Genomic DNA, 20,098 nt, shown 5'->3' with positions numbered 1-20,098 from the left:
TCTCGGCCTTCTTCCTGCAAATCACCGGGCAACACAGAATAAGAAGCAGTTTGACCAGAATGCAGAAAAGGGAGACCATCAAGGAAGGGGAAAAAAACCCAAAGGAAAGTGTGTTTGGGCAGAGGAAAAAGGCACAAGTCAAACGTCATAAAATGTGACGATGGTTATTAGGACAAGGACTTATGAGTGGGACTGGTACTAGATAGGGGGGGCGAATGGGAAGGATTGGGATTGAGATAAGGAATCAGGGAGGGAATGAGAAAGATGCTGGCACCAAGGCCAAGATAGTAGTTGTAAGGGAAAAAAGGAGTTAGAGACAGGAAAAAGAGAAATAATGTGTTTGTAATTGTGTGTGCCTTGGTATTCCATTGTCACTGTCAAATGTCTCTGAATCCTACTGGCCTCATGTGGGCACCTCATCCTCCTCTACTCAAATGAGGAGAGGCTATTTTAAATGAGGAGAACAAGTTATTAATGTATTTGTTAAGGAAAACGACAGGGATTCGTGTGGTTCTTAACCAGTTGATGAACAACACAGTAAAAAATAAAAGAAGACAGAGAACAAAAACCCTAAAAACATTCAACTCCTTCCTACAGTTTCCCAAGAGGGACTTTCTGTACTAAAGTTTGCTTAAAAAAAATGGAGAAATTGTATTAAAAATGCATTTGCTACCAAAGTAAAAATATTAAGCACTCAAAATTCAAGAAATGCCAGAAGGCATAGGTCTTGTCAGATGTTTATGTGACAAACATCTATATATTGTTCTGTTATACAGGCACTTGCTAAATGAATATTTTTGTTGGATATTGTGAACAATTTCTCCTCTAGGACTAAAATGGAAAATGGAAGTGACTTCAGAGGCCAATAGTTTTGTGATGCCAAAAGCATCAAGTATTCAGCAAGATTGTAGAGAATGACCAATAAGTGGCTTGGCTAGAAGTTTGCAGACGACACCAAGTTAGGTGGGAGTGTTGATCTGTTTGAGGGTAGAAAGGCGCTACAGAGGGACCTGGACAGGCTGAATCGATGGGCCAAGGCCAATTGTGTGAGGTTTAATGAGTCCAAATGCCGGGTCCTGCATTTCGGTCACAACAACCCCAAGCAACGCTACAGGCTTGGGGAAGAGTGGCTGGAAAGCTGCCCAGCAGAAAAGGACCTGGGGGTGCTGGTGGACGGCCAGCTTAACATGAGCCAGCAGAGTGCCCAGGTGGTCAAGAAGGCCAACAGCATTCTGGCTTGTATGAGGAATAGCGTGGCCAGCAGGAGCAGGGAAGTGACCGTGCCTCTGTACTTGGCACTGGTGAGGCCTCACCTCGAGTCCTGTGTTCAGTTCTGGGCCCCTCTGTACAAGAGGGACATTGAAGTGCTGGAGCGTGTCCAGAGGAGAGCTACCAGGCTGGTGAGGGGTCTGGAGACCAAGTCATATGAGGAGAGGCTGAGGGAGCTGGGCATGTTTAGCTTGGAGAAGAGGAGGCTGAGGGGAGAACTCATTGCTCTCTACAACTACCTGAAAGGATGTTGTAGAGAGGTGGGTGTTGGCCTCTTCTCCCAAGTGAATAATGACAGGACCAGAGGAAATGGTCTGAAGTTGAGGCAGGGGAGGTTTAGATTAGATATTAGGAAGAATTACTTTACTGAAAGAGTGGTCAGGCACTGGAACAGCCTGCCCAGGGAGGTGGTTGAGTCACCATCCCTAGAGGTATTTAAGAAACGTCTAGATGTGGCACTTCAGGGCATGCTCTAGTGGCAGAGATTGCAGGGGTTTTGTGTGTGTATGGTTGGACTCAATGATCTCAAAGGTCCTTTCCAACCATGAAGATTCTATGATTCTATGATTCTAGAAATCTCACTGAAATCAAGGCAACCCCATCCCCATTCCACAGAAGTGGAAACAGACAAACAAGAGAACAAAAATATTGGAAATTCTATCTCTTCAAAACCACAGAATCTAAAGTGGTTACAAGTTGTAAAAGTTATCAGTTTTTACATCAGCACAGCAAAGATGCAAAAAGTGCCTCTATGGACATATATAAAGTTTTTCTTTCTGACACAGTCAGGATTACATTAAATATGGCCTATGGTCAAGTGACATTTTGTGAAATGAGGTACTGCCCAGTACCTAAGGCAGCACACTGTGTGCTAAAGGAGTACAGGAAGACATTATGTGTTCCTGGCTTAGTCACTGACCTAGGGCTTGGAGATGTTTGAAGCTTCAGTCAAACTGTACAGAACAGCAGTAGGGCTAGAAGGGAGGATTTAATTCCCTGCAATCTCCTGGGAAGAACCTGGAAGCAACATGTAACATTAATATTTGGAACGGATTCCCCCTCTGTGTTTGACCATTGTCACATTGTTTGCTGTTGAGCTTATTTAGGGCGTTAATTCAACTAAATATTAGTTGCCTGTATGCAAGAAAGAGACAATTACTTCTGATCTATATTTATCAATACTTTAAGGCCCACACAGGTGTCATTGCCTCTTGGAGTCTCAGGTCTAGCAAGCTGAGGTATCCATTGCACTCATGCTGACACATACAAAGGTCCTAAAAGGCAGTAAGTGCACCCTTAGCTAAAGAAACTGAGGTTTCTGTGAATGACCGCTCAGGTCAGAGAGAGAAGGGGTAGCATTTTCCACCTGATAGGGATGGTCCATGAAGGTCTGTCCTGCCACACAGATTTTGGAAATGTCCCGGCATGTGGAATCTGGAGCCACCTCAGCTGCTTGGTGGGGATCCAGGTGGTATAGAAGTCTGATTTGGGTTGCCTGAGCTCTTAAAACAGGTTGTCCTCCGAACAAAGGAAGAAAATAGTCGGTGTATTCACAAATGACCAGAACTCTGAAAAAGAGCACTTGCAGGCCATTTATTGCAGCACATCCTAGTAGGGAATTACAGCTGCGGTTGTACCACGTGAGGTCTGAGAGTGGGAGGCTGGAGGGATTCCCCAGCACAGAAGGAGGAAGGCAGGCAGGAGCCCTGCCCTGGAGGTCTGCACTGCCGGCACACAAGGGGAGCACAGATGCTGCCAGACTGTCAGCATTAAAAGAACTCTGGCATTGTCTGCCACTTTGAAAACTTACTCTCATTTACAAATGAAATCCATGTAATTAATGTAAAGCCACTAAAGATTATTTCACAAAACATCTTTTTTTATTATTATTATAGCTCTTAAAAACCTTTACTAGATATACTACATAGTAACTACAAAGTCTGCATGCATCACACCAGCATCCCTGGGAGAACTGATGCAGGAGGGTAGTTAGATGTTCTTGTTCTTTGTTTTCTGGTGGTTTTGTTTCTTTTCTTTTGTTTTGTTTTCACAATTCAAATGGTTTAAATGTTATTAATCTAGATTTGCTGGAAAGGTCTGTGAACCTTTCAAGGAGCCTGGTCTTAGTTTGGAGTTTGTAACAAAACCCGAAACCAGGCAAGTTTCATGTGGTTTTGAATTTCATTGTGAACGTTTCACCTAGATGTTGAAATAGGCTCAAAGTAACATTCCCAGTTGGAAAGTCTGTGAGAATTTCCCATACAAAAGGATCAGGACTGTTTGGTGGCATTTTAAACAAAGAGTGGAATTCATCCATGTACAGATGAGCTGAACAAGGCCTTCACTTCAGCCTAATTCAGACCTCAAAATGAGGACTTAATACGGTACGTAAGCCTTATGCTGACCTTCTGCACAGAGATGAATGTCGACCCATACAAGCATATACTGCACGGCTATTGTTTCACTCAGGCTATTTTAATGTGGCATGAGAAGCCCGAAGGGAAGAAAAATATAGGTATATAGAATGAAAATACTGAGGTTAATGCAATGCTAAGATTGATAAATATATTCTTCACTGGTCGGAAAATTTCAAACGCTGGTGCACATCTAATAATGCCTTATGATAGTTGCCACTGTTTCCCTACAACTGCAAGTCATGGAGCTCTGTAATTGTGCAAGAAACTCATCTTTCACTTGAGAGAAAAAGTGCACAGTGCCATGGTTTTGGAAAAAAAAAAATGGGAAAAGGAATCCAGATGTATAAAGTAACAAAGACAAAAAGAATCGTTTTTATGTTTAACGATATGATTTTCAGACCAAGCTCATGACCTTGGGATAATGTCTTCTTATTTTCAGTGCTTGGTGGTGGCAGCACTAGCAGAGGCAATGTGCTGTGTTACGGATTTCAGCATCAGGTGTAATACATACGGTTTGGTCAAACTAGTGAACACCAGAGGCTACTGATGCGTTACCTGCATTTGGAACAGTTGTCTACTTGTGTTAATGCCAAAGCTGCCACTTAATACCCACGAGCTCTTATAGAAGGGTGGATGGGTGGCTATCTGCGCAGGCAACGGGCTGATCCAGGCCATGGGCCCGTTGCTCATAGCCACCCGATGCTGAGGGCAGGGAAAAGGTGTCAGAAGAGTGTGCTGCAGACTGGGCCACAGTGGGTGTTGTGGTGGGGTTTCTCATCCGCTGGCCACTCTGGGCAGTTGTCTAAAAGCTATTTCTATGTTTCTGTTGCTATAGCTATGTTGCAAGTTCTAAAAATAGCTCTCTATATCCCAATAATCAGTTAAACTGTGTTTTCACGCGTATGTTTTATTTTAGTTTGGACATAATGGGAAACAAAAGCAGTTTTGCTAGTATAAGCTGTACCTATCTCTAGAACCAGCTCCTTGCTTCAGGACGCCTTGTAATTTCACTAGCAGTGCCAGTGTGATCCCTAGCTGTCCAAGTGAGCTAGGAACACCTTCCATTTCCTTAACAAGCAGAAGTTTGTCTAGTTGTTTTGCTCTGTCCTTCTATTTCCAATCTCTAGGTGCAGTTTTGTCACTTGGGGGGCTCAGGTCTCCCAAAATAGTCTTCAGCTGGTAAAAATCGTTTTGGGTTGACTGAATCACTTCATGGACCACACGAATCAGACAGGGCTTCTGGTCCTTTCTTTTCCTCTTCCATTACCTGATAGCGTAAGGACTGACTGAGAGCTCACAGCAGCTTCTGCTGGCAACTACTTCTGAGTTTTATTTAGGCCTACTACAGTACTGAGAAGGAAAACAGCCAGGAAACCAGCCCGTTCCCACTCCTCCAGATGCTAATCCCCTGGGTCTGGTCTCCTCTGCCTCTTCCAGTGCCCACTGCGTTTTCCTTTTTAGCTAAGAAAATTTAATCCATTTCTTCCACATCCAGGATGGACAAACAACCCTCCCAAGCCATCCTTAGCTCCTCAGCAGGACCAGGAAGAGAGGAAGTGAAACCACTCCAGGAGGACCCTAAGCCAGAGCCAAGGAACAGCATCCGGACAGAGTGGCTTCTTCCCCATTAGAAGAGAAGGTAAAAATGCTCTGATAGTCCCACCAGGTGTAAAACCAGGGATGCAGGTCTGTCTCGTGGGAAGCCCTAGCTCCCCTTCCCGCAGCGGCGGTACAGGAAAGCGGGTGGGCAGGGAGGGCCTGGAGGGAACGGGATGTGTGAGAGCACCGGGCACAGCGGGTCGGCCACGCCGGAGAAAGGCTCGTTTGCGAGAGACAGCATAACCGGTGTGGGAGAGGGAGGGCCCAATTTGTGCTGTGTGGCCACTTCATGCCTTCCCTGTCAGCATAAAGAGGCTGTAAAGCCCGTCTAACAGCCCCCCGGGGAATCCCTCTTATGCAAGGGGAGTCCCCGGCAGCTGTGGGCCGGGGTAGCTGGCTCCCTGCCATCCCCCGCCGAGCCGGGGCCGGGGAAGTGCGGGCAGAGGGAGGTGTGGCTGCCGGGGCCCCTCAGCCATTGCCGGCTACCGGGAATGCCTCACCGCGGTTGTTAACAGCCGGGCTCCGGCGGGCAGCTGCCGGGGTTCCCCCGCAGCAGCGCGGGGGGGGGACGGGGCACGTCTGCCCGGCGCTGGCCGCCGCCCGGGCCGGGACGAGCCCGCCGACGCGCGGGGCACTTCCACCCCGGCCATTTTCCTCAGGCGGGAGGCGGCGGCGGCCAGTGAGCCCCGACACCGGCCGCCCAGCGACGCGGCGCAGGAGCCGGCCGGCGAGGGCAGCCGCGCAGGCCGAGCCGGGACGCCCCCCGCGGCCCCAGGCGGGGTTGGCGCGGGGCGGCCGCGGCAGAGCGAGGGCGGCCGCGGCCGGGGGAACCTCCGCCGCCGGGTCCCTGGCCCGCTGCCGCCGGCCGCCGCTAGGCCCCGGCCCTACCCCTCCGCACACCCCGCACCGCGGAGCGCCGCCGCGCCCGGGGGGAGCCCCGCCGCCGCCGCGCCCGGGGAGAGCCCCGCCGCCGCGGAGGGAGCCTGCCGCCCCCGTCCCACCGCCCCGGGGAGCAAGAGCGGGACCGCGGCGCGGGCGCTCCGCCGCCCCCCGCGTGAAGCGGCGGCCCCGGCGCGCAGGGCCGCGGAGCGCCCCCGCCCCCCGCGCCGCTCCCCCTTTGAAAACTGATCTTTGGCTCTTCGCGTGAAAGTGATTTGAATTTGGCTCGGCGGCGCTCTGCGCAGGCGTCCAGCTGCTGGCATGCTGGCTCCTTGCAAAGCAGCTGTTTTGGGTTTGAAATTCCAACATGGCAGAGGCTGCAGTCAGTCTTCCCTTCAAAAACTTGGAATGATTTCAAATCATAGGCACCTTCACTTAACCCGAGCCCCCATTCATCAGCAAACACATTGGATCGATGCGACTCTAACCTATCGGGTTCTTGTACCAAATCTCCAGGTAAGAAGATCTTTTTTTTTTTTCCTAGTCTTCCTACCATCGTTTTAAATTTTATTTAATCTTGAAGCTCTCCGACACAGCCGCCTATTTTTTTTAATCGCCCGCTCGCGCCCTAAATATTTTCCCTAATTCGCAGTCGATTTCTGATACTAAACACTCCGGTCTGCTTTCCTAATCGTAGTCTGGAAAGTACAGATATACAATCGCAGTGCATGGTTTTTCCTCCTTCATCATTGCCAACAATAGTAGGCAGATTAAGAGTTCGCGATTGCAAGCTCCCTGCCCACCTCCTCCTCCACCTAATTGGATTAATTTTTAAGTTGCATGGAAAATAATAAACTGCAGGTAACGCGGGGCTGGACTTTGAGGCAACTAACTTCTGAGCAAATAAGTGCAAATAAGAATCTCTCAAAACAAAAGTTAGGTTTAAATTGCTGTGTCTTGGCTGGGGGGGGGCACGAATATGTCAGAGGAGCTGTTGCAGTAAAATGTAAGCACATCATCTTGGAGGGGGTACAGCGTGGTGGGCGTATTGTTGGCTCGGAAGGGAGAGAAAGATGTATAATTTAATGGTATATACAATCCACTGATCCTATTACTATCCTCCCTGGAGCTCTTGTTAGTTTCAATGGGAGTGAGTGAAATTGACATGGACTTGCATTCCTGGTCATGTGCTTTTTTTCCCCCTTTCTTTCTTCTCTTGTGATCTGAGATCCCCTTTTTGTTGATGTTGCTTTCCCACTTAATTATATGCATGTAGGTTAAATGAATACCTGACGAAAGGGCCCACGTTTCAAGGCAGTGACATTTGATAGCTGAGAGGAAAAGTGGCTTTAATGAAAAGCAACCTTTGGAATTCCTGCTTGTGAAAAATCCAATTCAGCTTTTTGTGCTGCCAGCAAGAAATGATCAGTAGCACCAGTGTTTATGGTATGTCCGTTTTGGGATCTACTTCCTTTGCATCTAAATAGCAAAGACAAATTTAAATAGCATGATAACGCACTGAGGACTCTGCATGCAAATATTTTGTAATAAATACCTAATGTTTAATAGTATATTTTCGCTTGTGTATATATAAGCATTTTTTTCTCTTGCTATCATTTGTTTATCGTTTCTGCTTTGATTATAGCATTAGTTTTGTCCATTGTATTGATCTCAGTTGTAAAACCTAAAGTTGCATGTTACTAGCAGTGCACTATATACACCACTGAACTCCAATGGTATGTAAATTAGTAAAACTCAGTGACTGGAGAAGGGGAAAATGCGTATCAATAAATATATACACCTATATGTCTATGTACTCGTACATACATGCCTAAACTGTATCTTTTCCTTTTGCAAACTAATAATTTTTGAGTATTTATTTGAACTCCAGCTGCTTTTCCCTCTCTTACTTTCAATGTAATCATCTGCTAGAGGTTTTAACTGATGTGGCATGGGGGAATGTTTTGCATGTAAACAAACAAAATTACTGTTGTAGCCAAATGTTTAATACTGTTTAATAAGTGGTATTTTATGCTCAGCTTAAAAGTGTCTGTTTCCCACTGCTCTGCTCTCAATGTGTAACAGAATGAAATAATCAGGTGCTGAAACTGGCTTCATTCTAACGGTCACTCTCCAGCCCCCCACGCCGCCCCCTCCTCCAAAAAAGTCAGATAAAATGGAGCATGGGGAATTTCAATAGATCTCCTTGTGGTGCAGTAGATACACCTCTAGGTATGCAATTAAGGCTAAGGAACTAACAACAGAAGCGACTAATAATCTGTTTTGTGCAACCAAAAAGGGGGTACGTTCACTTTTAATTGCGTGTGGTAGCAACAAATAAGGATGGAGAGAGACCCTAGGAGAGGGAGCGAGTGTGTGTGTGTGCGTGCGTGTGTGTGTTTGGGATAAGGGGGAGGTCTGGCGTGTGTGGCTGATGATCTCTCGTAATAACATATCTGAATGCAAGAAAGAAATTGAGAGAGCAGTTGCACAATGTACGCTCCTATTTTGGTGCTGTAGGTGACTATATTGCTAAACATATCCTGGGTGCTATATGATGTGAAGAATCTGATTGCATTTTGCATTTAGAACTTGTTGACTTTGAAGCGATCAATAAGGCAACTGTTTATTTTAGATGCACATAATTTGCCCTGAGAAATGTTTTAAGGAGGAGAGCGAGCGAGCGAGAGCGGAACGTGTTTTTTTTTTCTTTTTTTTTTTTTTTTTTTTCCTAGAGCTGTTGGAGCGAATGTGATTGCCAGATGGGAGATTTCCCTCTGTGATGTTAAAGCTGTAATATATATTCAGAGCAGATTGGACTGCTGCTTGTGATGAGGAGGATATTACATTTATAAATTTTAAATCGGGAATCGGACAGTATGCTGAGAGCTGAAATTGGATGGTGTGGACGTTTTGGACTGTTAAATGCGATTCTCAGATAATAATAATAATTATAGTAGCAGTAATATATATATATATGTATAATAAACACAATACCGTTAGGCAGCCTTATATATTCTGTGGCAGTTAAGTATATATATATTTCCAAATATGATTTCTCCTCTCTTTTCCCCCTTCCCTAAAATGTTAAGGATTAGAAGTGAATGAGAGGGGGATTTAAAAGCTCACCCTTAGGAGAAATCAAATGTAACCAGGTTCCTGTTTGAGGAAAAGTTTCGCCACAATTCTTGTTGCGGATGCACCTCTTTCTGACTTTTTGTTTTGCCCATGTATGAGGCCTGACAGTGCCACAATCCTGAAAGGCTGGAAAGTGGGAACTAGTCACACTCGAGCAGCTCTGCTGTTGCAAATTAAAAGTGTGTTGTGGTCAGGAAATGAAAGCTACAATGTCTCTTTTGAACAAGTCGTTTATCAAGAGAAACATCTATCAAGCAGTGACTTGTCACATTGATCCTCTAAAAGTTAGGTCCGAAGTGGAAGCTGCTTTGATGTTTTTGATGCCAAATTTATAAAATTGAAAAGCTGGAGAGAGTAGGATGGATTTGCACTTAAAAATGACTCTGCTCTGGGCGTGACAAAATCATCAAGTATCTGTGATACAGAGCTGGTAAACCAAGGAGGCATTGGATCTTCTGCATAATTTTTGTTTTCACATTGAAACTTTAGCTTTGCCACACAGGCATCTCTCTTCATACTTTTAAAGATCCTCTCTGGATGCCCGTGCATTATTTCATCGGGGATATTTTCTTGTTTAGGAATACATCTGTTGCTTCCAAATTAAACCTTTTTTTCCGTTGTTTTTGTGATGGTATTTATAGAGTTCAGCTTGAGAAGGCAATTTCGGTTTTTGTTTTTTTTTTCCTCTCATCTCATTTCTTGTTTCTTCTTCTGTATTTGTAATCTCAGTTTCCACCTGTCCTCCCTGTGAAACAAAGTTTCTTTTACTGCCAAAGTAATGTTTATTGCAAGTAAGGTACATTTGAAGATATCTGTTTGCACAGCTTAAAACGTGTTAAGAGTCCTGCTAAGTGTGTCTTCCTCATCTCATACTTTTTTGTTTCCATTTTTGACATATGAACCACACTTTCATTCTCAACAGAAGCAGTGTATTTCAAATTGAATATAAAGTTGAGGTTTCAAGTAAAAAAAAAAAAAAGTCCAAAACAAAGTCTAAACTCATCTTTTGTCTCTACTTATTTTCAACCATTTTAATTGTTTAGCAACTTTTTAGAAAAGTTTTTCATTTTGCATGAAGTTTGTGTTTGGATTATCAAGGAATCCCTTCAACAAAAGAGGGTTTTGGTGTGCGTTTGTGCTTGGGGTTTTGTTTTCTGTTATTTTCTTTTCTTTTTGGCTAAGGTATGAGTGAAATCTTCCTTAAAGCAAGATGCTTTGACGACTTTTCTTCAGTGTCATAAATGAGACTAATACTGCTTATGGATACTTGATAGACACCCATTTGCAAATAGGCAGCTAACAGCAGCGTGGTGGGAGTTTTGGTGAGTGTTATACTTGCTAATTAATCATGTTTGAAATGAAGGAATCATAGCATGGTAATAAAGGCTCATTGTTGTTTGATGTTTGTAACAGGATGTGACTCCTACATGAATCTGGTGGGTTTGGGGTTTTTGTCATTATTTCCCTCCCTTCATAGTAAAATATGTTCAGTACTCGATCAAATTAGTTTTATTTATTGCAACATCTGTGAAAGCACAGGGACATTTGCTGCTTCTTTATTAGAAATGTGAAGATTGTATTGTTATTGATATCTTTATCATACAGTTCATGGGGGGGAAAATGACAGTCTTATGTCGTTAGCTGTTCCTTAAGAATTATTTTGTTCAAGCAGAGCCAAAAATTCTTTTTTTTTTTTTCTTGATATAAAAAACCTGCTACTGTTTTTCTTATAAATGATAAAATGGCACTTCATGAACTTTTGTGTCCTACTTGCTTACGCATATGCAGTAAGGGATAGCAACTAAAAATATATTCCAGAATAGTTTGTACACTAGCCCTTTAAAAATTAAATCGTAAAACACTCAGATGGCATTTTTGTTTCCTTGTTTTGGTTTTTAATATGGCTCTTGTCAGATGTGTCATCTTTAAGCTTCATTGTTCACCTTTCAATTAATAACTACTATATACAACGGAGAGAGATGTGATAATCTTTTTCAAACTGCAAAGCTTTAGTTTCAAAATGTAATTAATTAATTAAGGCTATTTTATGCTGCATGAACAAGGTTTGAAATCTGATTTTGTTTAGATGTTCTGCTCCTTTTTTAAAATATAATTCCTAGAGGAAAATTATTCTGTACGGTTCCTGTCAATATGTTTGTTCAATGCATGCATACAAGAAGCATTGAATATAATGACTGATCTTCCTGTAGTCTTAATCATCAATTAATAGGCTTATCTGCTTGTTAGGCGTGGGTTTAATGGTACAGAATCAGCATGAGATCTGTGTATATGAAACACTCGTAAGTTGTTTATAACAGACCGAGTTTTGATCTAGCGTTCCCAGATCTAATAATAGAAATATTTGGCTCCTTGCCCTCAATCAATATATCCCTTAAGAGAACAAACTTCACATAATACTTTCATAAAGTGCCAGATGTATTGATACCGAGTTGATAAATTTAATTACTGGGGTTTTACATTGATTCATTGATCTTATGATTGGAGGAAATTGTTCTGCAGACATTTCTGAAGTATTGAGGAATATTGTATGTCAATAAAGCTTGATTAATTGATCAATCAGCACTTTTTTTTCTCCGCCTCAGTCATTGATAAGAAAAGACGTAAAAATAACTATAAAAAGAATTTGGGATAAACTAGTTAGAAATTCTCATGTGTTATTAAGAGAGCAGATGCGAAGCAAAGCACTATGCATGTGGAAAAACATCAACTTTGAAGTGGAATTGTGCATAGTGGTCCCAATCCTTAGCTGGTGTAAAATAGTTTAGCTTTAAAGAGCTACAGTAATTTACAGCTCCCAGAATCTGGCCCACGTTTGGTTGGGGTTTTTTTAGTGGCTTTTTTTTTCAGTACCGTTCTTTGGCTTATTGGAAGCTGTTTTAAATCAGATATTATGGCTACCAAAATATATGGAATTTTAGATAAGCATCTGATCCAAAATGAACAGTATAGCTATAAAAGTAATTTGAAGAGCTGTAAATTCAGGATTGCGTATCCCTGATATTGTTGCAGAGTATTAAACTCTTGCTGCTAGAGATGCTATCCTCTAAGTGAAAACTTATCTTCCTTATGGGAAAGATCACTTCAGGGAACTCTAGGCTGGGAAAAGGCCTGAAGTTTTTTTGGTTGCTAAAATAATAATAAAAAATTTCCAATACGAAGAATTAGTTATAGGGATATTTTCCAGGTGAAAAACCTTACTGGAGTACTTTGTTCCATTTCTGTGAGGCATGCGACCTTTTCACCCTATGTCAATGATATTTTTATAGAGTGTGTGAGAAATAGGAGCATAAAGAAAATTCCTTAAGATCATTCAATTTTTCTTTTTTTCTTGAAAAAAGAAAGAAGAAAAAAGAAAAATCTTTGAATCTCAAAACAACATATACATCTTCCTTAGTGAAAATGTATTCCTTTAAAGGATGATAGCTAATACAGAAGAACAGAGAAAATCCACTTGCAATATGTTACCATAGGTTTGACAAATACAATCTTATCCTTCAAGGAGCAGAGAGTCCCAGACTGTAATGGAGGTCAAAGGAAATCTAAGGCTTTCAGTCCTTTAATAATTGTACCTGCCACCCCCCTGATCAGCATGTTAAAGAGAATGCGTGTATATGTATTATGTTTCTTAGAAGATAATTTGTATTTGTAGCAACCTACTAAATACAAGTGGACTTCACTACTATTGCTTCTAAATACCTGTTGATGTTGGTCTCACTGTGTGACAAGTGAGGGTAAAATGGAAAGAGAAATAGTTGGTATCAATCTTGGTTACCAAAGTCTTGAGAAACTGTGGGAGAGATTGGGCTTCGACAGGTCAGTTTGAGAATGGGAAGAATACTAGAAAGTGTAATCTGCACAAAGCACTACTGATTAAGAGCATACGGAGACGACTGCAGTGATGAAAATGCGGAGTCTGTGCTTCCTTTTTGCTGAGTTATATTGCTACGAGCTATCGGCACACACAGTATGGTAATAACAATATTGTATGTCTGTTCCTATAGTGCTAGTAGCAGTACCTGTCAAACATATCATAATACTGAACTATCTGTTTAATCATATAAGCAACACTCCTTACTACAATGGCTATTGTATTTGTACAATAGAAAGAACAGCCATGTGTTATTAGAGTTAAATAATGGAATAAAACTTTGTTCTTTAAACTGTTTTTTTTTGGTTTTTTTTTTTTGCATATGGAAAAAAGTTTCACCTGTTTCAGCTATAATTAAAAATAATGCAACTACAGATGACTGCCATGTCACTGGCTGATTTTTTTTTTTTAATTTTTTTATAGTCGTCTATTAAGTGTGTGGTCTGATGTGCCATGAAACACTGAAATAGCAATTACCAGTCATATTATTTAACTGTTACCGAGAAATTATTTTTCTTGGTTCTTTTAAATTATAGTGCATCTACTGCTAGTATATTGTTAGTTAAATTTAAAATATCCTGAAAGCGATGTGGACAAAAATGCTGAGATTTTGATGCAATAGCAAACTTCGGTGATGCAAGCCCATTTTTGCTCCAGGTCCCTTGAAAACACATATTGCTTGGACTTTTTGTTATCCGTTTTTAACTCTTTCGTATTCTACTTTTAATGCATCATGTACTCTTTGTTAAAGCACATGGTTTGTTTTCTGTATATGAATTGCTCAGTGTATGAAGATGTATGCCACAATTTATTTTGCGTGATATTTTTGAATGTGTGCATGTGTCAAGCTGGTTATAGATTGGTGATGATAAATTGGTTTCAGTAATCTGTATCTTATTTGCATTAATACTCTGGCAGTAGGAGCATACTGTGGTCGAACTTCATGATCTAAGATAGCTGTCTCACATCTAATTAAGCAGGGTCTGAATGAATGATTCTCCGGTATGGGTCATAATTAAACTTTTTGTTTCTCGTCTTCAGTGTGATAAAACCCTTAAGGGACACATGAATGCATGTTTGCATAACTCCTGCTAATCTGAATGGAATTTGAAAATTGATATTGAGAGGAGATGGGAGAAGGGGCTGGACCTGGTGGGTTACGGGGCTTTGTGGCAGGAATGTATCTTCATGCTCTCGTTCAGGGGTTTTTTTTTTTCCTTGATTTAGAACAACTGCTGTTTGCCTTTTAATATGTTGGAAATAACATCCCTATTTTCCTCTGAGAGGTTTTTTCCCCTTCAGTCTCCTCCATTCTAGCATACAAGCAAGTCATTAATAAAAAAGCATTTATACAGTAAGCTTGAATTATCACTTAATAAAACTATGAGAACTGTACTGCTGCAAAGATATTCCTAGACAGTACAACAGATGTTACCGTGTGTATGTTTCTTCTGAAGACATGGTGAGGGAAAGAGGTAACAATTACTTTATATTACTGAGTGACAGCAGAGGGTGGATGGGAATGATAAAGTTATATGCAGAAATTATTAATCCCTGACAATAGTATCAATATTGACATTTAAAATATTATGAACTGATAGCCCTGTTATACAAACTTCTGTGATATCTGTGCTTTTAGATGAAAGGTAGCTATTTATATACCTTACAGCTCAGTGTGATCATGTTGAAAGTATGAACTTACTCATCACAGATTCTGAGAAAGTGCAGGTTAACGTCCTCTGTCTTCTTTAGACCTATCTGATTACTTCAGCCTCCTGTGTTGACACAGAGAAAGAAACAGCTAGATTCTATGGTGGAAGAATAAGGTTTGCGAGCACTGACTGATATAAGGTATCCCATTGTGATAACCTAAACCAAATTTTAAAAAATCAAGCATCCTTTTCAAGTAAAACTTGAGAAACATAGAAAGGAACAGCAAAGATGTATCTGAACACACCTGAAGGCGCACCATTTACTTTCAAAAGAGATCTTTCCCATCACTCGTGGATAGCTCCACCATGAAGAGCGATATCAAAAGACCTCAGAAAAGTAACTACTCTTTTATGTCTTTGGGAACTCAGGTGCTTACAAGATTGTTTCTGAGAAGGAAAAGGATTGATTCTATTTTCAGTCTCTTGTTGTTGGCATTTGTGGACCACATCACTACATACAGTATTGGAGAAATATACTCTTGATATATGAATACAATTCTGTTTCCTCTTGCAGCTTGAAAGAATAGTGCGATGTTGCTGTACGCAAACTCAGTTTGGACACTATGTTTTTAAGAATCCTTTCTTACACTCTATACGATTGTTTTATTTAAAATACATATGGAGTTTGCTGAAGATCTTTAAACTTAATTGATAGGTCATCTGCATGACTAAAATAGAGAAATTAAATTTTAAAACAGTGTGTACTGGTTTGTATGAAAGTATTATAGGCTTAAAGTGCCCTGTGATAATTTGTGAACTGGATATCCCCATACATCAGTCAGAAAATTGCTGTGTTTAAACTAGCAAGATTCAGTTATTTTTAATATGGAAAGTGACTGTAAATTTGCTAACTCTTCAACTGAACATACACTTAATTTACAAAATTAAGCAGTTTTGTGTTTACTAGTGTTAGATCTGCAGCTTTACATTAACTATATATCTGTACTGGTGCTGTATTGAACATACCATAAATAGGCAGGTACTCTATTTTAATGATAGTAATTTTTCATGTCCTATAGAATTTCTGATAATTCTTTATTTCTCACTCTTTGCCTTCAACAAAAGCTGAAATAAATATATTTTGAAAGCTGTCCATGCAGCAGTTAACCTTTTTTAATCTTTCATTTTCATTTTGTTCTTTGGCTTCCCTTCACTTCATTTCATACTCCTGCCCTGTGTAGGCATTCTTTATGCTACAACACTGGTGTACTTTTTTGCTGTCAGTTTAAAAAAAATTAGCAGTAACATTAATGTAGCTGATACCATGGTAGGCCTATCAAGAAATTTGATCTATTATTCAGATTAATATTAGTTTTGGTAGAGAGCTGAAGCTGAAAGTCAGTAAATCCTATGTAAAGAGGGGTATGAAGCACTTCTCATTATTTGGCCCCTAGCATTTGTCAATGGGACAGTCATATCCTTAACATGCACACCTTAACATGCAGAGAATGTCTTTGTTGAGACACATACTTAGGTAAGTTTGAGAAGCCTTTGTTTGAAGCTTTTTCTTTTTTTTTTTTTTTTTAAAGTTGGATGTAGGTAAAATATATCTCATCATGTGCTTATAGAGACTGTGAATAACCAGCTCCTTAATGAATGACATTTTTAAAGTTTTCACTGGTTAGAAATGTTGAAAGAGTTATAATGTGGCATTTCTTCCATCACCAAGCAGATTATCCATATGGTACAGAATAACAGACAAACTGACACTAGTATTCATTTGGAGTAAGAATTTTCACCACTCATTGAGGAAAGGTGTTTTGTTATTGAATAATTAGCAAACACACTTCTTCTCTCCCCCCCCAAAAAAAAGATGTCACCTGTTTAGACATAGTAGAAGTCCTTGCTTTCATTCATGACAAGCAAGTCGGTTTTAGCTAAAGTTACTGTTCCTTTCTGTTTCGGAGCTGCTACAACGGCTGCAGTTTGAGCTTGAAGGCTCTGAGTGGCTGAGATAGCATCACAAATTGTATTGCATCTCAGCAAGTGCAATTCAGGTTTCCACTTCTGGGTGCTCGGTTATTGGAGGTGCTCAGTCCCTGCAATTTGTATTGACTTTGGATTTGCAGGTGTGCAACAAATCTTACAAGCCAGGTGATGGGTGTTATAAGAATTCCCACAGAAAATGGTAGGCATTAGCTTTATTTGTACTTCTTAAATGCTACAATCTCCCTCTTGAGGTATTAATGCTGTATGAGAGAGTAAATAGGGCTTTTGATTTTTCCCGGTGGTTGTAAGAACACATTTTAAATTCTTCAGGTCAAAAATATGTGTGTTACATAAAGGTATAATGAATGATTCATTTGTGATTTTGGATGGAGGAAACTTTAACACCAGTTTGTTTCTGTGTAAATGTTCCAAGGAGCAAAATGCAAAGTAGATGATGCTGTTCTAATTGCAAAACCTCCCTTAGTTACCTTCTCCCTCCTCCTGATCCTCTTCTCCCTTCCCCCTCCCCCCCATGGCTTTTTTAAACAATTATGGGCATTGTGCTCCTTAATGGTGCATAGTTACTGTAAAGATAGATGTCCTCAAATAATGAGTTTCTAATAATAATCAGAGGGAGTTAGATTAAACTGGTTTTGTATAGAAATCTTACAGTGTGAAAAAGTACACCTAAAATCCTGAGATATATTTACAGGAGCTAAGTCTATTTACAGAGGACTAACCCAATTTTGTATCTGTGCATGTGTGTGGGGAGGGGAGAGTAGAGGCGTATGTTTTTATGTGCCTATGTTTTTGTCCACCCGCTTTAAAGACCTCAAAAGATTATTTTTTTTTTAGTACAGATTTCTATTTTGCTTTCTGATGACAGAATATGTTTTAAAATCACAACATACTAATTAGCTTCTGTGTTTACACTGGAAAGCTTGCATCCCTTCAAATGACTTTAACCATGCTCTTCTTTTTCTCTATTGCTCCCTGCCCTCCCCCCCTCTTCCCCCCCATCTTCCCCCCCGTCTTTTTTGTTTTCCTTATGAGGTTTCTATTAGATTTGTTGCTTTCTTCCTTGTTCAGAAGTTCTGAAGGGAAGGAAATGAAAATGCTAAGTACAGTAATAGATAATTGTTACTTTAAAGAGTTGTCACTATATTGGCTAGGAAAAATATTTTTCCTAACAGGTACTGGATCAGCAAGGCCATACAATAAACAGTGCAAAATAGTTTAACTTATGGTTTAGAAATATGTATGCCATTTAAATGGAAACAAACCCCCAAATCTCCCACATACCTTTTGGGGTTTGGCGAACAAAAGCTCACTTGTACGCTCCAAATTCCCCTGGGCCTCAATTTGCAATACCATTATTTAAGCCTGGCTGATATAAACCCATTGCAGAGAAATAGAAGCTCTCCTTCCTAGCTTTTCAAAGCCGTTCTGTGCCCCCCTCCTCTGCCTACTCACATCCCCCAGCCCCTCTACCCTGCTCCCAGCCTCTCGGTCTTACCCTGCCACTGTGAAACTCTTTTGTATTTGAAATACAGTAAATGTAGAAATACTGCGCTCCTAAAACACAGAAAAGTGCCATTCTGCGTGGTCTTATTGACGTCTCTACCAACACGCATGTAATTCTATCTTCTGACTAAGATCAAGGCTATAATCACTTTAATATCTGTTGTGTCCTCTACCAGGTGACCTGCAGTCTTTCATTGTAAAGATAAGAGACTCTGATATAATAACTTATTTCTTCTCTAAGTCTGATCTCATAGAAAATACTAGCCATAAACTGAGGAGAAACTTGTACCCGCTTAATATACTCCTGGGGTGCCAGGCTCTCTGTGTATCTGCTCGGGGGTACAGTACTGGCATTGTTGGATCCTCAGCTGGAAGCTGTTCTGGAGCAGACAGCTCCAGAACAGCTTCCAGATTACGGTGTAATCCCTAACAGCTAACAGTAAATGGGGGAATTGCTGTAGCTTAATGCAGCAATGAGTACTACAACTGTATTTATTTTGCTGCTAATAAAATGGCAGTCTAGTTTGTCACTACGAAGCTTGTCTTTTTGAAATCGCAATTGAGATGCAGTTCTGAGATTTTTGAGGTAGTACCTGTTAGCAGGAAGAGCTAAGAAATAGATGAGCTGCGTTCCCGAATGTGGGCAGAAGGATGGTGAGTAATACATGCCTTGGTATGGCATCTGCCAGTAGCAAGTTGGTTTTTTGTTTTTGGTTTTGTGGGTTTTTTTTTCCCCTTGCTCTAGTTTTGGAAGGTGTAAGGTATTCTGATAAGCAGAGGGGGGGGAAAAAAAAGGGAAAAATACTTCCAAGCAAATCATTATAGCGTATCTCAATGACTGTGCTCCACACTTAGATTTAATTAGAAGACAACTGCACTGGAAAACTGGTCATTTTAGTCATAGTTAACGACTGGTTCTCTCCTACCCCCAATCAGAACCGATTATATGCTGTGCTGTTTAATATAATTTCTACAAGAAAATTAAGTATGAATAGGCATGATAGTATTGTGTAGTTGCAATAATGAGTTTTTCATTAATGATGTTACTTTATCATTTAACTATCCTTTTAGAGGTGGAAATAACTATTTTCTTTGTGGTGTCTCCTTTTACTATATATACCAACCAGTGTCAAATTGGGGTATTTTGTAAATACTGTAAGCAAAAGACTGTGACTGGATAGCTATTAATATGTTCATTACGTGGTAAAAAGGCACTGAAAGAAGTGAAACCTTGTACATCCATGTTTCTTACAGGATAACTGCTTTCAGGAGGCATTTCTTTTATGTTGTAATATAATTTACTAGCATACGGTTTCTAAAGTGCTGGATTTCAGACAAGCAAGTTTATTTCCTAGTTAACTGTAATAAGACTTACTTGCTGTCAGTAGTAAGATAATAAGGACAAAAATCATGTACGGTTTAAGAAAAAAAGTATCCAGCCATTTGCATTTGTGCACCAAATTCCACTTGGTGATATGCTTGTTGGGCTGAGCTATTAAGTGCTCTGTGGACTGTATTTCAACTAGTGTATGACTGACTAGGTATATTAGAGCTTTTTACTTACTGCCAATGCAAAAGTTGACCCTGTTTTTACCCTGAGATGTTTTTGCCTTTAAAAAGATCCACACTTTATGACTACACAGGTGGGTGGTAAGAAAATTTATTGTTGTTATTTGTAGGGTGTGGCTCCATGTTAGAGTAACCTGAATCTGAACTGATGCTGAATAGATTTTATTTTTTTA

The 20,098-nt window shown here is 40.7% G+C and overlaps 1 protein-coding gene across 7 annotated transcripts in view; it reads left to right on the top strand.

The window, feature by feature from the left end:
- FIGN (fidgetin, microtubule severing factor) overlaps positions 1 to 20,098 on the top strand; it is a 318,372-nt gene that overhangs the window by 207,294 nt on the left and 90,980 nt on the right. For 4 of the 7 annotated variants that reach the window (XM_054207889.1, XM_054207890.1, XM_054207891.1 and 1 more), the window contains 3 exons: positions 5,182 to 5,325; positions 6,590 to 6,680; positions 7,441 to 7,610. In XM_054207889.1, coding sequence (XP_054063864.1) covers positions 7,586 to 7,610 — 25 coding nt within the window. In that variant the 5' untranslated portion in view covers positions 5,182 to 5,325; positions 6,590 to 6,680; positions 7,441 to 7,585. Of the gene's footprint in view, positions 1 to 5,181; positions 5,326 to 6,436; positions 6,681 to 7,440; positions 7,611 to 10,484; positions 10,625 to 20,098 lie in introns of those variants that run through there. The other 3 variants (XM_054207893.1, XM_054207894.1, XM_054207895.1) reach the window with 3 other exon arrangements.

Source organism: Rissa tridactyla, chromosome 7, assembly GCF_028500815.1.
Source record: "Rissa tridactyla isolate bRisTri1 chromosome 7, bRisTri1.patW.cur.20221130, whole genome shotgun sequence".
Lineage (NCBI taxonomy): Eukaryota > Metazoa > Chordata > Aves > Charadriiformes > Laridae > Rissa > Rissa tridactyla.
The sequence above is the reverse complement of the archived record's forward strand: the minus strand, read 5'-3'. Positions and strand labels throughout refer to the sequence as shown.